General features: G+C 44.3%; 10 protein-coding genes across 10 annotated transcripts; 3 read left to right on the forward strand and 7 right to left on the reverse strand.

Moving 5' to 3' along the window:
- Window positions 1-9: 9 nt before the first annotated feature.
- L199_007581 (uncharacterized protein) lies at window positions 10-438 on the forward strand (the record flags this gene model as incomplete). Its single annotated transcript, XM_064893270.1, has 2 exons — window positions 10-274; window positions 377-438. The coding sequence occupies 2 exons, from the start codon at window positions 10-12 to the stop codon at window positions 436-438; spliced, it is 327 nt and encodes a 108-aa protein (XP_064749342.1).
- Window positions 439-674: 236 nt separating this feature from the next.
- On the reverse strand, window positions 675-3,055 carry L199_007582 (uncharacterized protein; the record flags this gene model as incomplete). Its single annotated transcript, XM_064893271.1, has 3 exons — window positions 675-1,504; window positions 1,576-2,782; window positions 2,837-3,055. The coding sequence occupies 3 exons, from the start codon at window positions 3,053-3,055 to the stop codon at window positions 675-677; spliced, it is 2,256 nt and encodes a 751-aa protein (XP_064749343.1).
- Window positions 3,056-3,348: 293 nt separating this feature from the next.
- Window positions 3,349-5,383, forward strand: L199_007583 (uncharacterized protein; the record flags this gene model as incomplete). The annotated part of the gene is made up of 7 exons (XM_064893272.1): window positions 3,349-3,658; window positions 3,726-3,793; window positions 3,857-4,079; window positions 4,190-4,470; window positions 4,558-4,774; window positions 4,841-4,864; window positions 4,926-5,383. 7 exons carry the CDS (start codon window positions 3,349-3,351, stop codon window positions 5,381-5,383), a joined length of 1,581 nt encoding a protein of 526 aa, XP_064749344.1.
- A 209-nt stretch (window positions 5,384-5,592) lies between these two features.
- Window positions 5,593-6,339, reverse strand: L199_007584 (uncharacterized protein; the record flags this gene model as incomplete). The annotated part of the gene is made up of 1 exon (XM_064893273.1): window positions 5,593-6,339. The coding sequence occupies one exon, from the start codon at window positions 6,337-6,339 to the stop codon at window positions 5,593-5,595; it is 747 nt and encodes a 248-aa protein (XP_064749345.1).
- Window positions 6,340-6,870: 531 nt separating this feature from the next.
- On the reverse strand, window positions 6,871-7,440 carry L199_007585 (uncharacterized protein; the record flags this gene model as incomplete). Its single annotated transcript, XM_064893274.1, has 1 exon — window positions 6,871-7,440. The coding sequence occupies one exon, from the start codon at window positions 7,438-7,440 to the stop codon at window positions 6,871-6,873; it is 570 nt and encodes a 189-aa protein (XP_064749346.1).
- A 2,304-nt stretch (window positions 7,441-9,744) lies between these two features.
- On the reverse strand, window positions 9,745-10,014 carry L199_007586 (uncharacterized protein; the record flags this gene model as incomplete). The annotated part of the gene is made up of 1 exon (XM_064893275.1): window positions 9,745-10,014. The coding sequence occupies one exon, from the start codon at window positions 10,012-10,014 to the stop codon at window positions 9,745-9,747; it is 270 nt and encodes an 89-aa protein (XP_064749347.1).
- A 714-nt stretch (window positions 10,015-10,728) lies between these two features.
- On the reverse strand, window positions 10,729-11,971 carry L199_007587 (uncharacterized protein; the record flags this gene model as incomplete). Its single annotated transcript, XM_064893276.1, has 7 exons — window positions 10,729-10,893; window positions 11,035-11,188; window positions 11,265-11,367; window positions 11,486-11,563; window positions 11,628-11,720; window positions 11,805-11,868; window positions 11,942-11,971. The coding sequence occupies 7 exons, from the start codon at window positions 11,969-11,971 to the stop codon at window positions 10,729-10,731; spliced, it is 687 nt and encodes a 228-aa protein (XP_064749348.1).
- Window positions 11,972-12,448: 477 nt separating this feature from the next.
- On the reverse strand, window positions 12,449-13,856 carry L199_007588 (uncharacterized protein; the record flags this gene model as incomplete). Its single annotated transcript, XM_064893277.1, has 5 exons — window positions 12,449-13,133; window positions 13,252-13,457; window positions 13,518-13,627; window positions 13,695-13,740; window positions 13,803-13,856. 5 exons carry the CDS (start codon window positions 13,854-13,856, stop codon window positions 12,449-12,451), a joined length of 1,101 nt encoding a protein of 366 aa, XP_064749349.1.
- A 350-nt stretch (window positions 13,857-14,206) lies between these two features.
- On the reverse strand, window positions 14,207-16,152 carry L199_007589 (uncharacterized protein; the record flags this gene model as incomplete). Its single annotated transcript, XM_064893278.1, has 4 exons — window positions 14,207-14,895; window positions 14,985-15,237; window positions 15,342-15,493; window positions 15,561-16,152. The coding sequence occupies 4 exons, from the start codon at window positions 16,150-16,152 to the stop codon at window positions 14,207-14,209; spliced, it is 1,686 nt and encodes a 561-aa protein (XP_064749350.1).
- A 340-nt stretch (window positions 16,153-16,492) lies between these two features.
- Window positions 16,493-17,932, forward strand: L199_007590 (uncharacterized protein; the record flags this gene model as incomplete). Its single annotated transcript, XM_064893279.1, has 8 exons — window positions 16,493-16,551; window positions 16,617-16,700; window positions 16,756-16,800; window positions 16,865-16,955; window positions 17,029-17,049; window positions 17,124-17,209; window positions 17,302-17,655; window positions 17,719-17,932. The coding sequence occupies 8 exons, from the start codon at window positions 16,493-16,495 to the stop codon at window positions 17,930-17,932; spliced, it is 954 nt and encodes a 317-aa protein (XP_064749351.1).
- Between the last annotated feature and the right edge of the window lie 236 nt (window positions 17,933-18,168).

An 18,168-nucleotide genomic window follows, 5' to 3' on the forward strand; every position in this document is an offset into this window, starting at 1 on the left:
TCGTCAAAAATGCCGATCCCATTTCCTTCGCAGAAGACCAACCTCACGGAAACACATTCTCCAGCATCATCTTCCTCCTCCTTGCCTTCCTACCCTTCATCGTTGGAATCGGACTCAGATTCGGATGCATCATCGCAAGCGGACACAGAGGCAGAACTAGAAGCGATGATTCAGGAGGAATGGGAAGAATCGCTAAGACAGCTAGAAGTGGTATTGAGTATAGTCGTCATGCCTACTATTGGGAAATGGTTTGGTAGGATGTGGTCATATTGGGGTGAGTGGTCGATTTACTGCCCCTTTCAATTTCACACATGAAGGTAGACAGATTCGATGTCAGTCATGGTTGTATACTGACCAATATCTGTCAACACTGCAGCTTGGGCAAGGTATCAACGTTTGGGTACTCTGGGAAGACCATTTTTCGGATTGAATCCATAGGCTGCCTTTCAGAAATTGGTAATAGAGATCAATATGGAAGGGATCGCACAAAACGCATTCACAATATAGCTTTAGATCACCACAGGGGATAGAGAAAGGTATAGTCTGAGCATCATATACAACATGTAATGATAACATACAATGTTCATAAATCGATCATCATGTATAAATAGCATTCTTGATGTAGTCATTCATCATTACTATACGTATGATCAGGTTATCATATCATGTCAAGTCTATCTCCTATTTCTGACTCTATCTACGATAGTCTGTAAAGCCCCTTTCTCGGCTTTAAATCCTCTTTTATTCATCTCAACCAACACCTTATCCGCATCTTGCCAATTTCTTTGATGTATTAAAGTGGTCAGAACCAGAAGGTACGAATCGCTATTAGGTGAAATACCACTTTTGATCATCTTATTCCACAACCTCATTATCCCTCCTCCTCCTTGTCCTCCGGTAGTGGTATATTCCTTGAAACAGATGTTATATCCTATTCTATTCAATCTGGTACCATTTCTTTCCATTCGTGTGATTGTATCCCATCCATTCTGAATCCAACCATTTTTAAAGTATCCCGAGATCAATCCAGTCCAAGTAACTTCATTCACCCTCATCTTACTTTTAATCATCAAATTCAACAACTCTTCAGCATGAGATAACGATTTGACAGTACCGATCTTGGATAGATCCGAGATTAACATCGAGAACATCCGTTCATTAGGGGATATACCCTGCTGAGACATATCTTCTAATACCTTTTTGGCAATCTCTATCTTTCCTCCTCTGAGTAATCCTTGCACTAGCGTGGTGTAAGTGATGATATCAGGTTTCAAGCTGAGTTTTTCGGATAGCGTGAATAGGGATGACATGGATGATAAGTCGCCTTGACGGGCGTGATGCCTTAGTATGGTGTTGATGGTGATCAAGTTGATGGGTATGCTAGACGTTGGAGAGACCGCTTGGGCGAATAGATCAAGTGCGACTGCTGGACCGTCAGGGACGAGGAGACAGGATGAGATCATCTGGTTGAGAGCTTGAGTAGGTGGGAAGGGAGTAGACAAATCTATAATAGTAGAAACCCCCAAGTCAGCTAACCATCCGATTCTATGGGTATTACGCTCAACCCGAACTCACCCAGTTTTTCCTCTTTGATATAGATCTCTTTCGCCCGCTGGTCTTTCACCAGCTCGGTCCAAGCTTCTTTCAATCCCGCTAGATCACCCAACCTTCCCAGTCCATCAAGGTATATCATATACATTTTCAAATCCTTTTCTTTCGTTTCTTTCCACATGGATTTCATATTTTCCAGATCATTGCCCGAACGAGATTGCTGAGTATCTTCATGATTCAGCGATAAGACTTCTTGTCCTACTTTTGCATCTACATTGATCGTCTTATCGTCCGATCTGGCTCTGAGCGCCAACAGAGCTTGAGTTATGTTCCGTGGATATGGTTTGGTACAATGATTGAGAACATCGGTGAATTGAGTATCAAAAGTGCGGGAGGATGTTGTGAACCTTTTAAAAGTCAGAAGAAACATGGATAATATATCATTTTTTTCGGAAACATCAAGTTTTTTCCCGTCTGATGATGAAATTTGTAATTTGAATCTCCCCCATAAAGCGATGATTCCCTCATAATCCTCATTCCTGCGCAACGCGTGAATTTCTTTATTGACACGCTTCAGCGACCATTCGTATCCGTATGACCATCCTAGCAGCTTCTGCAGTTGCTCAATATACAGATCCACATCTTCTCCGACAGGGTCTAAGAACTCTTTCAGCTGATCCTTCTCATCTTGCTTCGCTGAAGAATCCACTATGAAAGGAGATTTCGGTTGTTCCTGTATTCCTAATTTCGTTCTCAAGACGGCCCATACCACTGCCATCTTTCTTGAGATAGGTAAATCAGATTTCGATCGTTTCTCCAAGAAAGATTCCAATACCTCTAAGATCAATTGCACTACGTCTTTATTGGAGATGAGGGCTTGACGAATGATGAATTCCGCATAAATCTTTTCAAGCAATTCTTGCTTTTCTGTGGGGAAGTTGAGCAATATTGATCTGGTCCAGCAGTGATTCAAGATAGTGATTGCCTGACGAAGCTGTTCGATTGTAAATCGAATATTATCAGGGGTACTCGAAAGCGAGATTGATATCTGTTCTAAGTGATTATCTAACCGTAATTTGAGATCTCTTCGAAATATTAGGGGATATACAGCTTCTACGATCTTCGGAATATCTCGAAGGGGAGATGGTGAAGAAGAAGAGGAAGAGCGACTGAAGATCACATCGAAATTTTCTCTCAAAACTTCATCAGTTGCAGATAATTCTGAGCGAGACTAACGATGAACAAGTCAGCTAGGCTCGAATATCGAATGATGGATGTGACTTACTGAGCTTGGACCAGGTAGAGTGAGATAGCTGTCCCTATCCCTGTTCCTATTTCTGGAAGAGAACTCTGATGAAGTCTTTCTGACTCGTTGGGGACTACTGATCCTGGAAGAATGGTTTCGGATCTGTTGCTGGATGGGTCGAAGACATTTCGAGCAAAGTGGAGGTCTAACTTGCAATGAAAGGTGTTTAGCTACTTGTCGAGCCAAGGGAGCTTGCATCGCTCGTCAAGAGGGTTATTGACGTGAAGCTGTGTAGTTTTCTGCTTTCTGAGCAGGATGCTTGGTTCTGGTCTACTCTCAAGAGAGTCGCAAGAAGAGCAATGTAAGAGGAGGTCGAGCGAATGACCGAGGATGTTGAAATTTCAGTCGCACTCGCACCAAATTTGATTCCGTCCCTTCGTCGTTCAGCGTGCATCATTCATCACGATAGATAATAACCCGAACCTGCATATCTCAACCACATATCCAACTCATACGACTCACTCATCGTCAATCTTACTGACAGATTCAAAATGCCTCCTCCACCCACAGGAGTCCGTCCGGCGATATCCAAGCCTGCACCCAAACCTACCAAAATACGATATTTCAAGGGCAAAGCGCCCGACGCCCCTCCTTCAGATTCCGAATCGGACGATGATGAAGAGGAACAACAGCAGCAGCAGCAGATAAAGAAGCGACATGAAGCTACTAAGATAGATAAGAACTATGTGGCTGGTGGGGCTGGAAGAGTGATCATGCCTGGGGGAGGGGTCAAGATGGAGTTGGGTAGTGTCAAAGTGGGCGGTACGAAGATGCCTTTAGGCAAGGATGGTGGTGTGAAAGGTGAGTCACACAAGTCAAGTAAAACATATCACTCAGAGCACCATCTCAAACTGATATCTCCAAGTAGAAGAATCATCCGAAGAAGAAACCGACGAAGAATCAGAGGAAGATGCTAAACCAGGTGTAGAAGACGAGGTATGTTGGCTCCCGCGAATTCTGTCAGGAATCTAGATAGCTTATAATCCTACGATAATATAGTCAAGCGAATATGAGACGGACTCAGAAGAGGAATCCGAACCTGAACCACCCAAACCCGTCTTCCGACCTGTTTTCAAACCGAAAAACGCAAGGAATACTACCGCCGAGAAAGCTGCTCAGGAAGCTGAAGAAGCCGCAAGGAGGGAAGAGGAGATGAGGGAGGAGAAGAAATTGGCCAGTAAGGAATTGGCTGGGGAGACTATACGGAGGGAACTTGCCGAGCGTGAGTGAGAATTCACTTTGAGCGAAAACTCCGATGTACTCGCTTTTCGATCAATACACAATCTGGTTTGCGATATCGACTGATGGTATTCCGTTTCTTACCTATTATAGGTGAGGCGCAGACTGTCGAACAGACAGTTGACGATACCGATGGCCTTGATCCCACATCCGAATTCGACGCATGGCGAGCAAGAGAACTTTCCCGTCTATTGAGGGATAAACAGGCTCAAGCAGCAAGGGACGAAGAGCAAGCTGAGATTGAAAGGCGTAGAGCCATGCCTGAGGAACAGAGGATGGCGGAAGATCTTGAGTTTGCCAACAAGACGAGGGAGAAGGAAAAGGGTCAAATGGGTTTCTTACAGAAATATTATCACAAAGGTGCTTTCCACCAGGTAAGTCTTGTTCCCACTCTCCCCTCTCTAAGTATATCGCAACAAAACCATTGAATGGGATAGTACTGATCAGTTTCGTACATGTAGGACGACGATATTTTACAAAGAGATTATACAGGAGCTACCGAGCATTCCGTAGATATGTCGATGTTACCCAAGGTCATGCAAGTGAGGGATTTCGGAAAAGCCTCAAGGTCGAAATATACCCATTTGGCAGATCAGGATACTTCACAAGGTGGTTGGGGTAATACAGCTAAGATGGGTGCTGGCGGTGTAGCGACTACTCAGACGGGATGTTGGAACTGTACGTCGGCTTTTCTCTTATGGCTGCATTGGAATTACGGCTAACCATATGGCTCTTCCTTTATAGGTGGTGGTCCGCATCTGCGTAAAGGTCAGTCAACTCCCTCCTGGATGCTGACCATGTAAGATATTGACTTTTCCATTGCTCTTAGATTGTCCGAACAACAATATCAACGATCCCGGACAAGCTTCCTTGACAGGAGGGTACGGTACAAGTGCGAACACCGCTCAATTAGGTTCGGGTAGTAAATGGGGTAATAACGGAGATGGATATAACGATAGGGATAGAGATGATCGTGGTGGCGGAAGGTACAGGGACGAAGGAAGAGAGAGGAGGTTTGATGAAGAAAGACGGCGAGATAGGGACGATAGGGATAGGGATAGAGATGAGTACAGAGATCGGGATAAGGACAGGGATTATGGACGAGATAGGTATAGAGACGAGAGGAGGAGAGAAAGAAGCTATTCGCCATCCAATCGGAAGAGAGATAGCAGGGATGATCGAGATCGCGATGATAGGAGGAGGGATGAGCGTGATAAAGATAGGTACAGGGATAGAGAAAGAGAAAGGGACAGGGACAGGGACAAGGACAGAGACAGGAGGAGATAACGGAACGTGTCTGGCTAAGTGGCTCAGTGATATAGCAAAGAGTCGTCACACAAATGTATCAATAGTGTATTGCATTCGTCAGATATTATCCAGTCGTCTGCGACGTTTCAGATGGGCCGAGTAAAGCGAATACACGCATGACTAGACATCTGGGTTATAGAACGCCATTCTAAATGGGACATCTATACGACCTAGTTCTGTGAACCAATCTAGTCTTTCACGGAATCTTGATACTCCTGACTGTCCACATATTCTCCTTCTGATTCGTCCTTATCATCTGCCGCACGTCCTTGGCTCGTCACTGTTGAAGGCTGTGTGTCTGCCCGGCCTATAAGGTTGCGTAGGGTTTGCGAAAGGCTAGCTAGAACGATGTCAGGTGTTGGAAGAGCTACATTTGCTGACCAATCCCTGACAACCGAACCGTCAGCCAGGTATCGGGTAGTTGTAGTACTGCGGAAGCCATAACTTGGGTCCTCGTCGATTCTGGGAGGTCCACCTCTACTCGTCCATTGCCAAATATCTTTCACGCCTCCACCGTACCCCGTCATGATCTTGTTGTATGTCGTTTTATCTCTTTGTTTGATACCCGTTTTCACTTCTTCATCTTCCAACAGATCCGTCAGCTCCAGTTGCTCGGGATATGTGATTCTTTGGGTAGCCAAGGCTGAGTTACTGAGATTCATCGATCTATTGATTCTCTCGACAATAGTCGAATTGTCCTTGGTCAATCTCGGGAAATAGTGATCTCTGAAAACACTATGTGTATACTGACTCGCATCTCGTATATGATCATAAACTTGTTGATCGCTAAGCAATTTACGGGCTTCGAAGTAATCTTGGCTGTTTCTCGGCCGGAGAGGCCATGCCACCTCTAGCGCCGATTCAACTCTGGTGAGAAGGTCTAATTGAGCTGATGTATTCTTGAATCTGGCTATTGCCTGAGATAAGTCGGACATGACACTGGTGAGAATAGCTTTGAGGATTCTGGGGGTTACGATCGTTTCGATTGGTGTGTGGTGAGAAGAAGAGCTCTTGCTGTGTGATAGATATGTGAAGTCAGTGGCGAGAGAAGCTTGCTCGAGATAGTTATCATCAATGCCTGTAGCAATCTGACGCTACGTACATTGAGTATACCTTGGCCCTCGTATGGATTCCGTCGGCTCTCAAAGGAAGGTCTGATGAAGGGTTCTCCACGACAAAGCAGAGGACAAACCTCTTACATGTCGCGTACCGCACCAAAATGAAGATGTACAATTTGACAATGACGCCAGGCAATGTACAGCTTCCAACAAGCCGTCCATTGTGGATATGGTCCTGGTGTATTGATAAAACCGTATTACATTACTGGACTTTGGTTAAGCGTTCTACTGGGAAAGTCATATTGTAGCTTTTTGACAGAGATAAAAAAAAACATAGTTAAAAAAGGAATTGGCGCAGCGTATATTAATATATCAGAGCGATTTGTGAGGTCTGTGACATTACCGAACTCAATTATCAGATCTTGACGCGTTACCTTCTTCTAGATCTCTAGCAGCTCTCAGCGGCGCCTCCGAATTGGCTGCCTCCTCCAGCTCGTTCGCAGTACCAGAGGAGATATCTGATCCAAACTTACAAAGGCTTTGCCAAGCTCCGGAAAGACGACTTCGTGCCATTTCCGTCAAGTGCGGTCCTCGACCTCTTTTGAGGTTTTCGAGGGCCTCAGAAGGTGTGTTGGCAGTCCCGTAGAGACTGACCCAGTACTCGTACCAATCCGAAGCTCGGCTTTTAATGTATTCTTTCACGTTAGGATCCGCAAGATCTCTTTGAAGGTCCGACATTTCCTTTTCCGTAGCTTGCGATGCCCATCCTTGACTACCCAAGGTCAGTATTGCAATAACTTCGCTAGCCCTCTTCGTTGTCTCAGAGAACTCTGATGGATCCGATTTGCTTGCTTGCGTATTCATTGAAGATTCTAGCCAGTTGTGGTGAGCAGATACTATATGTAGGGACACTGGCAAAGGGTGGAAACTTTTAGGTAATCGATGCAAGTACAGTACTTGACTTGTGACTTCAAACATTTATACCTGAATGTATGGGTTGCTGCATGCATGCTTGGCACCAGATGGTACAAGCGAAGAAGGGATCAATGCTGTGCAGAAAGGTTGCACCTGAATGGAAAGTCGTATCAGGCTTTGAACGTTCAGTACAACGAATGCCACTGGTACTGTACAAGCTCCGAAAACGCACTGTGGCTTACAAGTTCGTACGTCATGCGAGCAGACCGTAACATTACTGTTCAAAGCTAGCTTTATGATCTCAGTGGAATGGGGTTACTAGGAAGCATATGATTGAGAAATATAGATTCATACTATAATGAGGGGAATGAAGCATGCATCGCACAAGTGCCATTTCCGCCACTTCACCTCATCATTCTGCAGTAGCCTCACAAGCTCGGCTGCAACCAGAGTGTTTCGTCCAGCATTGATTGTAGCTTCTGTCCAGAGTTCCTTGAGCCGGGCTCTGACATCTACATTGCTTTCTATACTAGACTTTTCGATATATTGCCACTCGTTCAACCCGTCAATCGAGGCCAGTTCTAGATATCTGGCAATGGTTTGATCAACTGGGCTGTACGTGAGATTCGAACGTAAAAGCATCAATTTGTCACGCTCTTGGGAAACGGTTTGAGTAGTTTCCTTGTCTGTTTGTTGAGATATTTGCGAAGTGTCGTCTTCTTTCTGAATGCTATATCACCTGACATAGTGTTTGGCTAGTGATTGATATTAACTCGATATCGAATAGAGGCAAAGTGGACAGGGATTGAAGAATTGGAATTGTAATGAGCTTAGAGATTTTACCATTGAGCTCTTTTATATGCCCGTATCACGAAGGCAAGTAAATCAATCATCACCAATTTGATTTATTCGTGTTTTCCAAAACCTTTGACAGATGGAATGAAAGGACATGATCAAAAGAGCGTTTCGCATCTAAGCCATTATCCCTTGATGTATCGACGTCATAGAGACAGAAACAAATGCCAAGCTGTGCAATCAACAGAAACGCTAACAATTCAGGTCAAGGTCTCTTCATTCAAGCGTTTTGAAAGGATGATAGAGCAGTCATGTCAATTTACAACTCGCCATAATTTGGGGCTCGTGTGGTACCATGATAGTTTAGCAGGTTGCTGAGGCTTTATCAAGCTTGATTTGAAAATGTTGGAAGAAGCTGTATGAGCTGGGAAGCACATGAAGCCGAGGGATATCAGACATTCCTGCTGCACATAAAGGGCAATACTGCATTATCCATCTGATATAAGAGGATACGATCTGATGAGTTTGAGTCGCATCCCCAGAGTGTCCGGAAAAGGCATTACAATATCGAACATCTATTCCAACCGTCCACCTGATCTTCCGAATTATCATTGGTGACCCCAGTCGAAGCAGTGCGGCCGTCTCGAACCCGGGTCAATGTAAAACTACGACTAAGAATTAGAGAAGTGCGATCTCCACTTGAAGATATTGGCGGGACCGAAATTTGAACTCCCTGACATTCGAGCAGATGATCTTGAACAGCCGCATCCCTCAAGATTGTATCTGCGTCACTCAATTCCACTCTAGTACACTCCCTGCCAGTTATGACTTTTTTATTGATCTCGAACAGACGGACTATACGAGTTCCGACAGGCATCGGTGCCTCATACGTCTCTTGGTACTCTGTCAGAGATTTGTTGCAATCTTCGTCGACCTGAGAAGAGCAGTGCTCGTGGTCAGAATGAACATTTCGAGAGGTCTGGGACATGGTCGATGATCTGTAGAGTATTGGAAGATATAGCAGTGTCGAGTTGATGATTGGGAAGTTGGAATTACAAGAGGGCGAATTGACTGTGAAGACTACCAAGGTCACTTCACAGTTACATATATATGTATTCACATATATCTACGAACCAGAAGACTCGGAGGAGAGCTTCGCAATGTGTATGATGTAATATGATAGACCTTCGATCAGGTTAAACGTGCTGGAGCAAGGAGGCCAAGATCAAAGGAGGAATAAAAGACAAGGTCTAGAATTTGGGCCATCTGTGCTGTATTGTAGGTGATATGTGCAACGTAAGGCAGTATTTGTCAGGCTGACCTGGAGAAGAGACAATGCCATATACAAGACAGGTTACTGAGAATGCGAATCCAAACGAGAAGGCGCATTGTACCATGGTCATACAGTATACTGTATTGCAACACCATGTAACGTCCAGGCTATCCAGGCTACATACAGTATTCCTAAGGTGAATTTTTCATCTCATTCGGCTGTGACTCTCCTTGATCCCCACCTGATATAAGATCCTATTCCCCCATGTGAGTATGTTGCCTCACATGACATAAAGACGTCTAGTGACCTTTCGTATTCGACTGTTGAGAGTCGACCTGAGAGGAGAAAGGGCTACACAACCCCAGGTCCGATGCCAATGCATCCACTGTCTCGCCATCGTCGGTAAGCTGATCAGCCATGGCATTGATACGTTTCATTGCTGCCTCGATGACATCGGGTTGATTGAAAGATTCGTATATCTCCGTTTCGGTCAAGCTCAACTCTCCAGGTCGCGTGGTCAGAGTCGAGGCATAAGTCGAGCCATTGGACGAGGGTTGTTGTTGGTTCATGATTCGTTATGAAATTGCTCGGATGATTCGATAGTGAGAGATTGAAAGAGATGTACGTTACAAGAGCAGGCCATCATCCTGGGAGATTCTTATATGATTTTAACTCCTACTTGCCGAGTCTCTTGATGCCCTGGGTCGGCCACAGGCCATGACATACTTCCACTCCATTCACTCAGTACCTATTGGTACAAAGGTACAATGTATGTTTCAAAGACTGTATACGCCCAACAACGAGGAAAATAATAGGATGCGTGTCAAGTCATAGAACATGTCGGATCAAGAAGCACAAAATCAAAGGGCTATCTCACGAGGATAGAGGGCGAAGGTGATGACGATGTATGACGTTGATGTCCCAAGTTAAATTTCATTCTGTCCGTTGTGTTTCCCCCGATGGATGTCTCTGGTACCACCACCTCCGCTCCGCTGGGCATCAAATTGTCCACTTGCCACATCATAGTCCTTTCCTGGTCCTTCCCCATCGCTTTCCGCTGTCTCCATTGCAGTAAAATGTTATCGGCTATCCTCCGCAATTTGCACCCAATCTCCTCTCTGTCTGTCCTTGCTATTGGGACACAGGGCTTTCTGACTTGACTATCAGTTTACGATTGCCAGCGGAGACACGATGGATTTTCCCTCTATCAACGCATGCATGTCAACATGAACATTCACCTTGGTACTAACATCATTTCCGATGCCAATGCCCACCTATCCAATCTAAGCTTTGAACTCGTATCCTCCTTGTCGATCAACAGCTTCGAATGCATATTCGCTCAACACCTCCCCTTCTAATCCAGGGTAAGTCAACTTGGCAGCGAACTTCTCTCCCGCTTTGATGGGTCCAACACCGGCTGGAGTACCAGTGAGGATCAAGTCCCCTTCCTACGATTCCGAAAAATACAACAATTAGCCCCTGATCTCCTTGTTTTCTGACGCTCCGGATCCTAGGTAGGTATGCATCGAACTGGATTTGAAAGATTCATGTCTTTGGATTCGGACAGACAAAGTCCGCCATAGACTCACCTCCAATTTCATAATCCCGGAAACGAACTCTATCAACTTGGGTAACGGGAAGATCATATCCTTGGGTGTACCAGATTGTTTGAGTATATCATTGACGGTGAAATGGAGTCCTACTTGGGTAATATCTGGGATTTTCGATTTAGGTATGAATGGGCTAAAACCAGAAATATGCGATCAGTAATTCAGCTTGAATCCATTCGAAATTGATCTGCAGAGGATCATATACCCACCCGACGGGACAAAAGGTATCGAAACCTTTAGCAGTTGACCATGGGAGACCTTTGGCTTTGACTGCGTTTTGGACGTTCCGAGCTGTCAGGTCGATCGCGAGGGCTATAAATGTCGCAAGTCAACACATCAGTATATCATGAGTACATAAACTGATAGAAGAGATTGAAAGTGAAAGTTGGAAAGGAAGTGTGTAATGAATATATGGGCCAGAAGCACTCACTATATCCAGCGATATAGCTCTCCGCGTCTTTCTGTGAGATATCCCTTCCGTTCTTACCAATCACTACACCAAGCTCCACTGAAATCTCAAAATCATCAGCATAGTGATTTATCTTTGATATAGATCTGATTGTAAAGCCCACCTTCATGGTGCATATCAACTCCTTTTGGAATTTCCACTGGGCCTTCACCTGGGGAGATGTACGATGAAGTTGGTTTCAAGAAAAAGAAGGGTTCTGCAAGAATGCGGAGGCTCTTGAAATCAGCCTGCTTGTCCTGACCTGCAGATAGTAGTGACTGCATTTGATATCCTTACTCACCCTTTGGTACGGCATTGCCCAGCTCTTTGGCGTGATCAGCATAATTACGACCGATGGCTACGATCTATCCTCGTACAGCACGTGAATAAGTCAGCTCGAACATGTCGTGTAAGCCGATCTCCACACATATCACCCACCTTTCGACCTGTCCTGAGGAAGTTGGACATTTTGCTAGTGTATGATAGATGATAGAAGTCTATAAATCTCAAGCTATCTCCTTTTGTGAGTCGAAAGTGTAGTAGTTAGATGTTGTCGGTGTCGCAGTTGGTCGGTCTTGTTCGGTTTACAACGGACCGGTCAGTTGATCTTGCCGGACATCCACCGTATCTCCGTGCAACACCATAAAAGCTGCCTCACCAGCGTTCAATGAGGAAGATAGATATAAGTTGTAACATACATGCACAGTACTGGATGATAATGTAAGCGTAACGATCCGTGGAATTTAAATAGTCTATTACGCCGAACCTCGAACCTCTGAAGGTGGTTTCGCATTATGTACAACCAAAACTAATTTGTTCACATTGGCATTGTCCTTCCCATCTATCCTTATGACTCGATCGTAAGAGCATCCAATTCCTGATTTCTCTTTCTAAACTAGCCCCTACCGTTATCTTCTCTCAAGACTCTTACTCAACCTTTACAATCTATCCCAAGAAACCACCAAAGTTCGATTCCAGCGTCTCATAAATAGCGAAAATCATCGCACTGCTCGGTGCGCTCTTCGCAATTGTCGTTCCACATCCAGCATATAAACCTTTTATACCTCTTGACCTATAAATAATCCTCGCCATCTGTACGAAAGATGGCGGTGTCGAGTTTGGATTCAATTCAGCTTGAGTCTGAATAGCTGATTTTATCGAATCCGCTGGAAACAAAGATACCGTATAGGCTATTCCTGCCATTGCTCCTGATACCATCAATTCCCATTTCGCTAAATCTCCTTTCGTAATGACCTTTTCCGAGTTTTGTGGTTGTTTTTGATGATTAGAGATGAATAGTCTAGCTGTATATTCGAAAGTTGCGAACCAAGCTGCTGAACCTCCCGTTTCACGAAATAAGGTCCCTGTTTGTCCCAGCCATAATCCTTTGACTCCATTCTTCCGTATAACGTCTCCTATCAATGCTATTGGACCCTGTAGTTTCACCACTGGTCTTGCTAAAGAAGCTGCACCAGCAGAAGAAGAAGAAGAAGGGATGTGGGGCGTAGATGATATAGGATGAGAGCCGGTCTGAGGGGAAGTTGAGAGTGGTGAAACAGTGGAAGGAACGGTTCCTTCCATTGCTAGTCTTTGGACTTGCATTCGACATTTGATCAGTTCGATAGGTGTTCTATGCAAGACACAATCGGTCAGCAAGCTCATTTCACGTCATGTAATCATACAAGTCCTTCTCAATGCCACTCCATTCGTTGACACATCGTCGAATTTGAGTGAACGTGCACACTCACAAGACAAAACTAGCCATGAAACCTGCCCCACCACCTGCAATAGCCAATTCTGCCGTCGTCAATTCCCTCGCTTTTCCTTTCTGCGATCCTGACCCTATTCCATGTATCTCAGGTCTGACGGTTAAGATGAGATCCTTCCATTTGTTATAACATAAGAACAGCGTGGCGTTCTCACATGCTGCTCCAAGCAGAGGAGCTGTCAGACCCTGTATTACGAGGAATGTGATTAGCGATGTTGAGCCAGCTATCATTGAGCAGACACGTACTCTGTACAGACCCAGAAATCCCTCTCTTCGTCTCGTCTGGTTGAAACAGTCCCATGGACCTTTGAACGTAGCTGGTCGATCGGTAGGCTGAGATTGCAATCGTACTTTGACTATAAAGATCCAACCATATAAGCTTATTTCCAACGTTGTCGTCCAGCACGGGGATCCTTGGCTTACCGAGGTCAAATGGATGTTCGAAGACTTTAGCTACCATCCCAGCTACCTATTTCACTAAGGATATCAGCATCCGAACTTTCGTCGTGTTGTGATGATGATTCGACGTACACTTCCAAAAGTGATATCCTCCAAAGCATTGGAGTGTCCTTCTTCTGCTCCCATTATGTCAAGTGTTGATGTACTGCAGTTTGGATAAGTGTCATTGGCACATATGAGATGACTAGATGATATTGATTCGTTGAGATATAGTAGTTGCGCTATCTCGGTGAAGAAGAAGCTGAAAAACATCCAAAATGAAAACATCGCTGGTTGATTGCGGCTACGCCTATAAGGATTCAGGCACGGTTCATATCGCACTGTAGTTGCATTGACTATCTCCCTGCAATGGATCCAAAGATGATATATGTCGAGCGGGTATCTGACCACCATGGAATCAATGCATATACAACATGTCTTGTACAATGAATGATAATCCTCAGATAATGAGTATTGTATGTACAACATTGAAAGCATCAATCTCGTGATATCCCGTTCACTCTGTATACTCGACCTAACCTAGCCACTTGTAACTTACAGATCCCACAACATCTACCCACCACTCTAACTGGTTTAAGCGTTACTGAATTCCTTTCCAAGGCTGTATAAGGTAGATGAGGATTATCCATCATCCAGCCCATTTCCTCTTGTATCGACGTTTCCATACCTGACTTCTTCTCGTTGTTGTGTACAATGTTAATCTTGAAGCATCTATCGCATCTATACGAGTTCTGGTATATTCCTAAATACCTCTCAGGAAGCATCTCTTCCACCGTGTTCTCGTAGTTGACTAATTCTTCGCGATCGTGAGTAGAATATCGCAGTTGAAGGAGCGATAAAATACAATGCTCAACCAGACTTGATACACCCTCCCTTATCTTTCCGCCATCAGTATTACCCTGATTCTTCTTCAGTTTCACTTTCATCTCGAGCGGGTTCTGCGCTTGGGCATCATGCCGAAGGAATTTTGCAGTATCTTCGCAAGACCACCAAAGAGGGGAATGTCGATTCGCAATTATCCGTCGCAATTTAGGTAATCGGACCATACTAAGAGGCAAATTCGTCAAGTTGGGAGCATTTTTGAGGTTGATGACTTGGATGTTAGGAAATGGTAATGGTAATGGCATCATTGATCGAACCTCTGGGAAATTACTCTGTGCTGTACCTATGAATGAATAAGCTGTTATTTTACCCTCAACTACTCCAATCACCCATCTGTCTCCTTCCTGAGAAAGACCAGTAATATTCACTCACCCCACAATCCCTCATTATTTATGCTATTACCCGACAGGTCCAAATGCGTTACCTCTTCCACACTCGATCCAACAACTTGAAATAAACCCTCAAAATCGACTTCGTGCAAGAACGCATTCACATTATCATATGGTAAATTCGATAAATCCAGTATATTCGGTTTGATCTGATCGGGATTTAGGGTATATCGAATTAGACGTAAGAGGAAGAACAAGGGTGTTTGAGATATGAGATGAAGATGGGATGGATCTGACTTGATGATAGATTCAAATTCGAGTCAGCTAAAATTGATGTTTCGAGAAAGTGGTGTTTTACAGCGGTTTTTTTTTTTGTTTTTTTTTTTTTTTTCGAACTCACTGATATCAGTTGGAAAAAACCTTTTGGTAAGTTGATATTTCCAGATCTTAAAGAACGAATAGTACGACTTTCGATTCCTGAAAGAGTATGTATGTAGTGTCGATCTTGTATCAATGGTAAGATATCCTGTTGGATCAAGTGATGCAAAACCCCTATAGCATATCGAAAATTGTAGTGAGATAGCCGGTTCCATTAAATGTGACATATAGCAACACGTACCCAGACAATATCGAATCTCTTTGGGATCTTTCTCAGCACTTCCATCAACTCTCATCATTCTTATCAAATCGACCAATCTCGTCCAGGGTGTGTCCACTTTACTTAATGGATTCACTTTCTTCTGATTTCGCGTTTTCATTTTCGATCTGCCCTTGCCCGTTCCCTTCATTCGAATTCCATTCCCATTCAAATTTGATGATCTCAATGATACTTTGGATCTCTTTTCTTCGATGATCCTTAAATCTCTTTCTATCAGATCAACGCCACCCCTCTTATCTAAGATTGAACCCAGGCATTCCAAACAATCGACAATCTGCTCTTTCCTTCTCACTATCCTCCTTGGGGTTCTACCTTCATCTTCAAAAGGTTCGTAAATGATATCATCTGATTCCGACTCGTCTAAAGAGGAGGAAGAAGACGATGAAGATGACATTGGTTCTTCCTGATCCGAAGAAGACTCGTCAGAATCATCTTGCAGATCGTGCGAGTTTTCATCGTCGCTAGTGGGAGCGAGGGGAGGATCGTCTGTATCGGAGTCGGATCTTGAGCTCGGAGAGTCATCCTGGTAAAGTCCACGAGCCTGGATCCCCATCCTCCAGCATGATGTCCTGTCCCGATGTGCAGTGTATCAGCAGATTAAGAAAAGCAAAAGACGGATGAGACAGATAAATTATGATCGTTGTACAGCGGTCTAGCGTCAAGTTCCGTCGGAAATTCAATGATAACAATCAAAACATCGACATGACCTTTTCACCTGACCTGATTGAGCTTCGAGCTTGAATTTGCACATCTAATCTATCTGGCCAACATCAAATTCAGTTGAAGGAGTAACATGGGTCCAATGGTTCAGGGAGACAGGGATCGCAAGAACCATATAATATAGAAGTCGCACTAAGATCAAGGGTGAAATGACACCTGCACGAGCACGCAACATGCCTTCAAGTACTTCTATCGAATCACTTCTTCCCCCTCTCAAACCGGAATCACTGCAGTACGTATCATCCGGTCCAGCATCTCGAGGTCACCGTCTCGGATCATCGCTAAGTGATGTTTTAGATGCATATATCGATTACAGCGGTACAGACCATCCGTGGAGAACAGGCGATATCCCAAAAGGAGATCAGCGGCAGTAGCGGTCGTGTGAGTTCACCTTCACTTTCTATACGTACAATGGCTGATTTGTATTGGTAATTAGACTGTTCGTCGGTCGACTAGGTGATCTATACGTTCTACTATCTACGTGAGATATCTGGCCAAACATTGTTAAAAGACCTACGGCTAATGTATATATGAACGATGAGCAGCCGAGCGGGGGATATGCGTACATACGCTCACGATACAGCTTTACCTGGAGGGAAATATGAGGAAGGTGATGTAGATGCTGAAGGGACTGCTGTATGTACGCAGCGTCTCGATTGAAAGAGCTTGGAGTGCTAATTTAATGGTTTCTTTCGGTTCATATTTGCAGAGAAGGGAAGCTTATGAAGAGGTGAATATACACTGCAAACGTAGTGATAGGGAATGAAGAATAAAGCTGATATCTGCTTTGATTACCTTTCTGAGATTGGTCTACCGATGGATAGAGAAAAAGTGAGAAAATTGTGTGAATTAGAGAAATTCATCACTGGAAATTCATTGATTGTAACTCCGTAAGTAACTACAATCCACGATCCTTATCTCTCAACCTATGACAGTTCACCTTGTGCTCGTACTGATCGATCCTTGTTTGTACTTTCGCCAGAGTGATACTCCTGATCACAGACCACACTCTCACTCCTCTTCTGAACCCCAGTGAAGTCCGTCGTCTATTCTCCATGCCACTCAGTGCATTCCTACATTCTCGACCTTCTCAAATCCCTTCCTTTCACTATCGGATATCCCATCGTATATCTTCTATACCACATTGGGTCATCGACTCGATCCCTCCTCCGCCGATTGTCAATTACTCGATGGACGACGGTGAAGTCGGTGGGAAAGAAGGTAGATTCTATCAGTATAGGGATATCACATGGAATGGACAGGGTCTAGTAAGGATGCATAGGTTCTTGACTGGTAGGGAAGGAGAGGGGGTAAGACCTGTATATGGATTGACAGCGTAAGTGTAGTACCGTATATACGGAGAAACACTCGTTTCATAAATGCTGATTGGGTTGTATAGCGCTATACTCATAAGATCAGCTACGATAGGGTACGATCAACAACCTGATTTCCCCGTATATGCCCCAGGTCAGAAGTCGATGGGTGAACGAATCATTTATGGAATCAGATCAGAGGAAGGTCCTCTGAGGAGAGCAGTGGAAAGTGAAGGATTGTGGGATGATTGGAAAGACGACAGTCAGGAGGAGAAGAAAAGCGTCAAGTCGAAATTGTAAGATAAAAAAGGGATACTTGTGTTTGCATTCCATGCTTCGGTCGTTATATTTGTCGATGCAAGGCTATATCATGATATTCTTTTGTAAGCTCATGTTGTACAAGTACAGTGCTCGAATATCGGCTTCTTCTACATGTTTGTACAGAACACGTTTATTTGTATTTGGAAGATGGAACGTTTGTGATTCTAATGAACAGAAGGAGTTGTACCGTATGTTGTCTTCGGCCAACATGAGGC

Source organism: Kwoniella botswanensis, chromosome 2 (assembly GCF_036426115.1).
Source record: "Kwoniella botswanensis chromosome 2, complete sequence".
Taxonomy (NCBI): domain Eukaryota; kingdom Fungi; phylum Basidiomycota; class Tremellomycetes; order Tremellales; family Cryptococcaceae; genus Kwoniella; species Kwoniella botswanensis.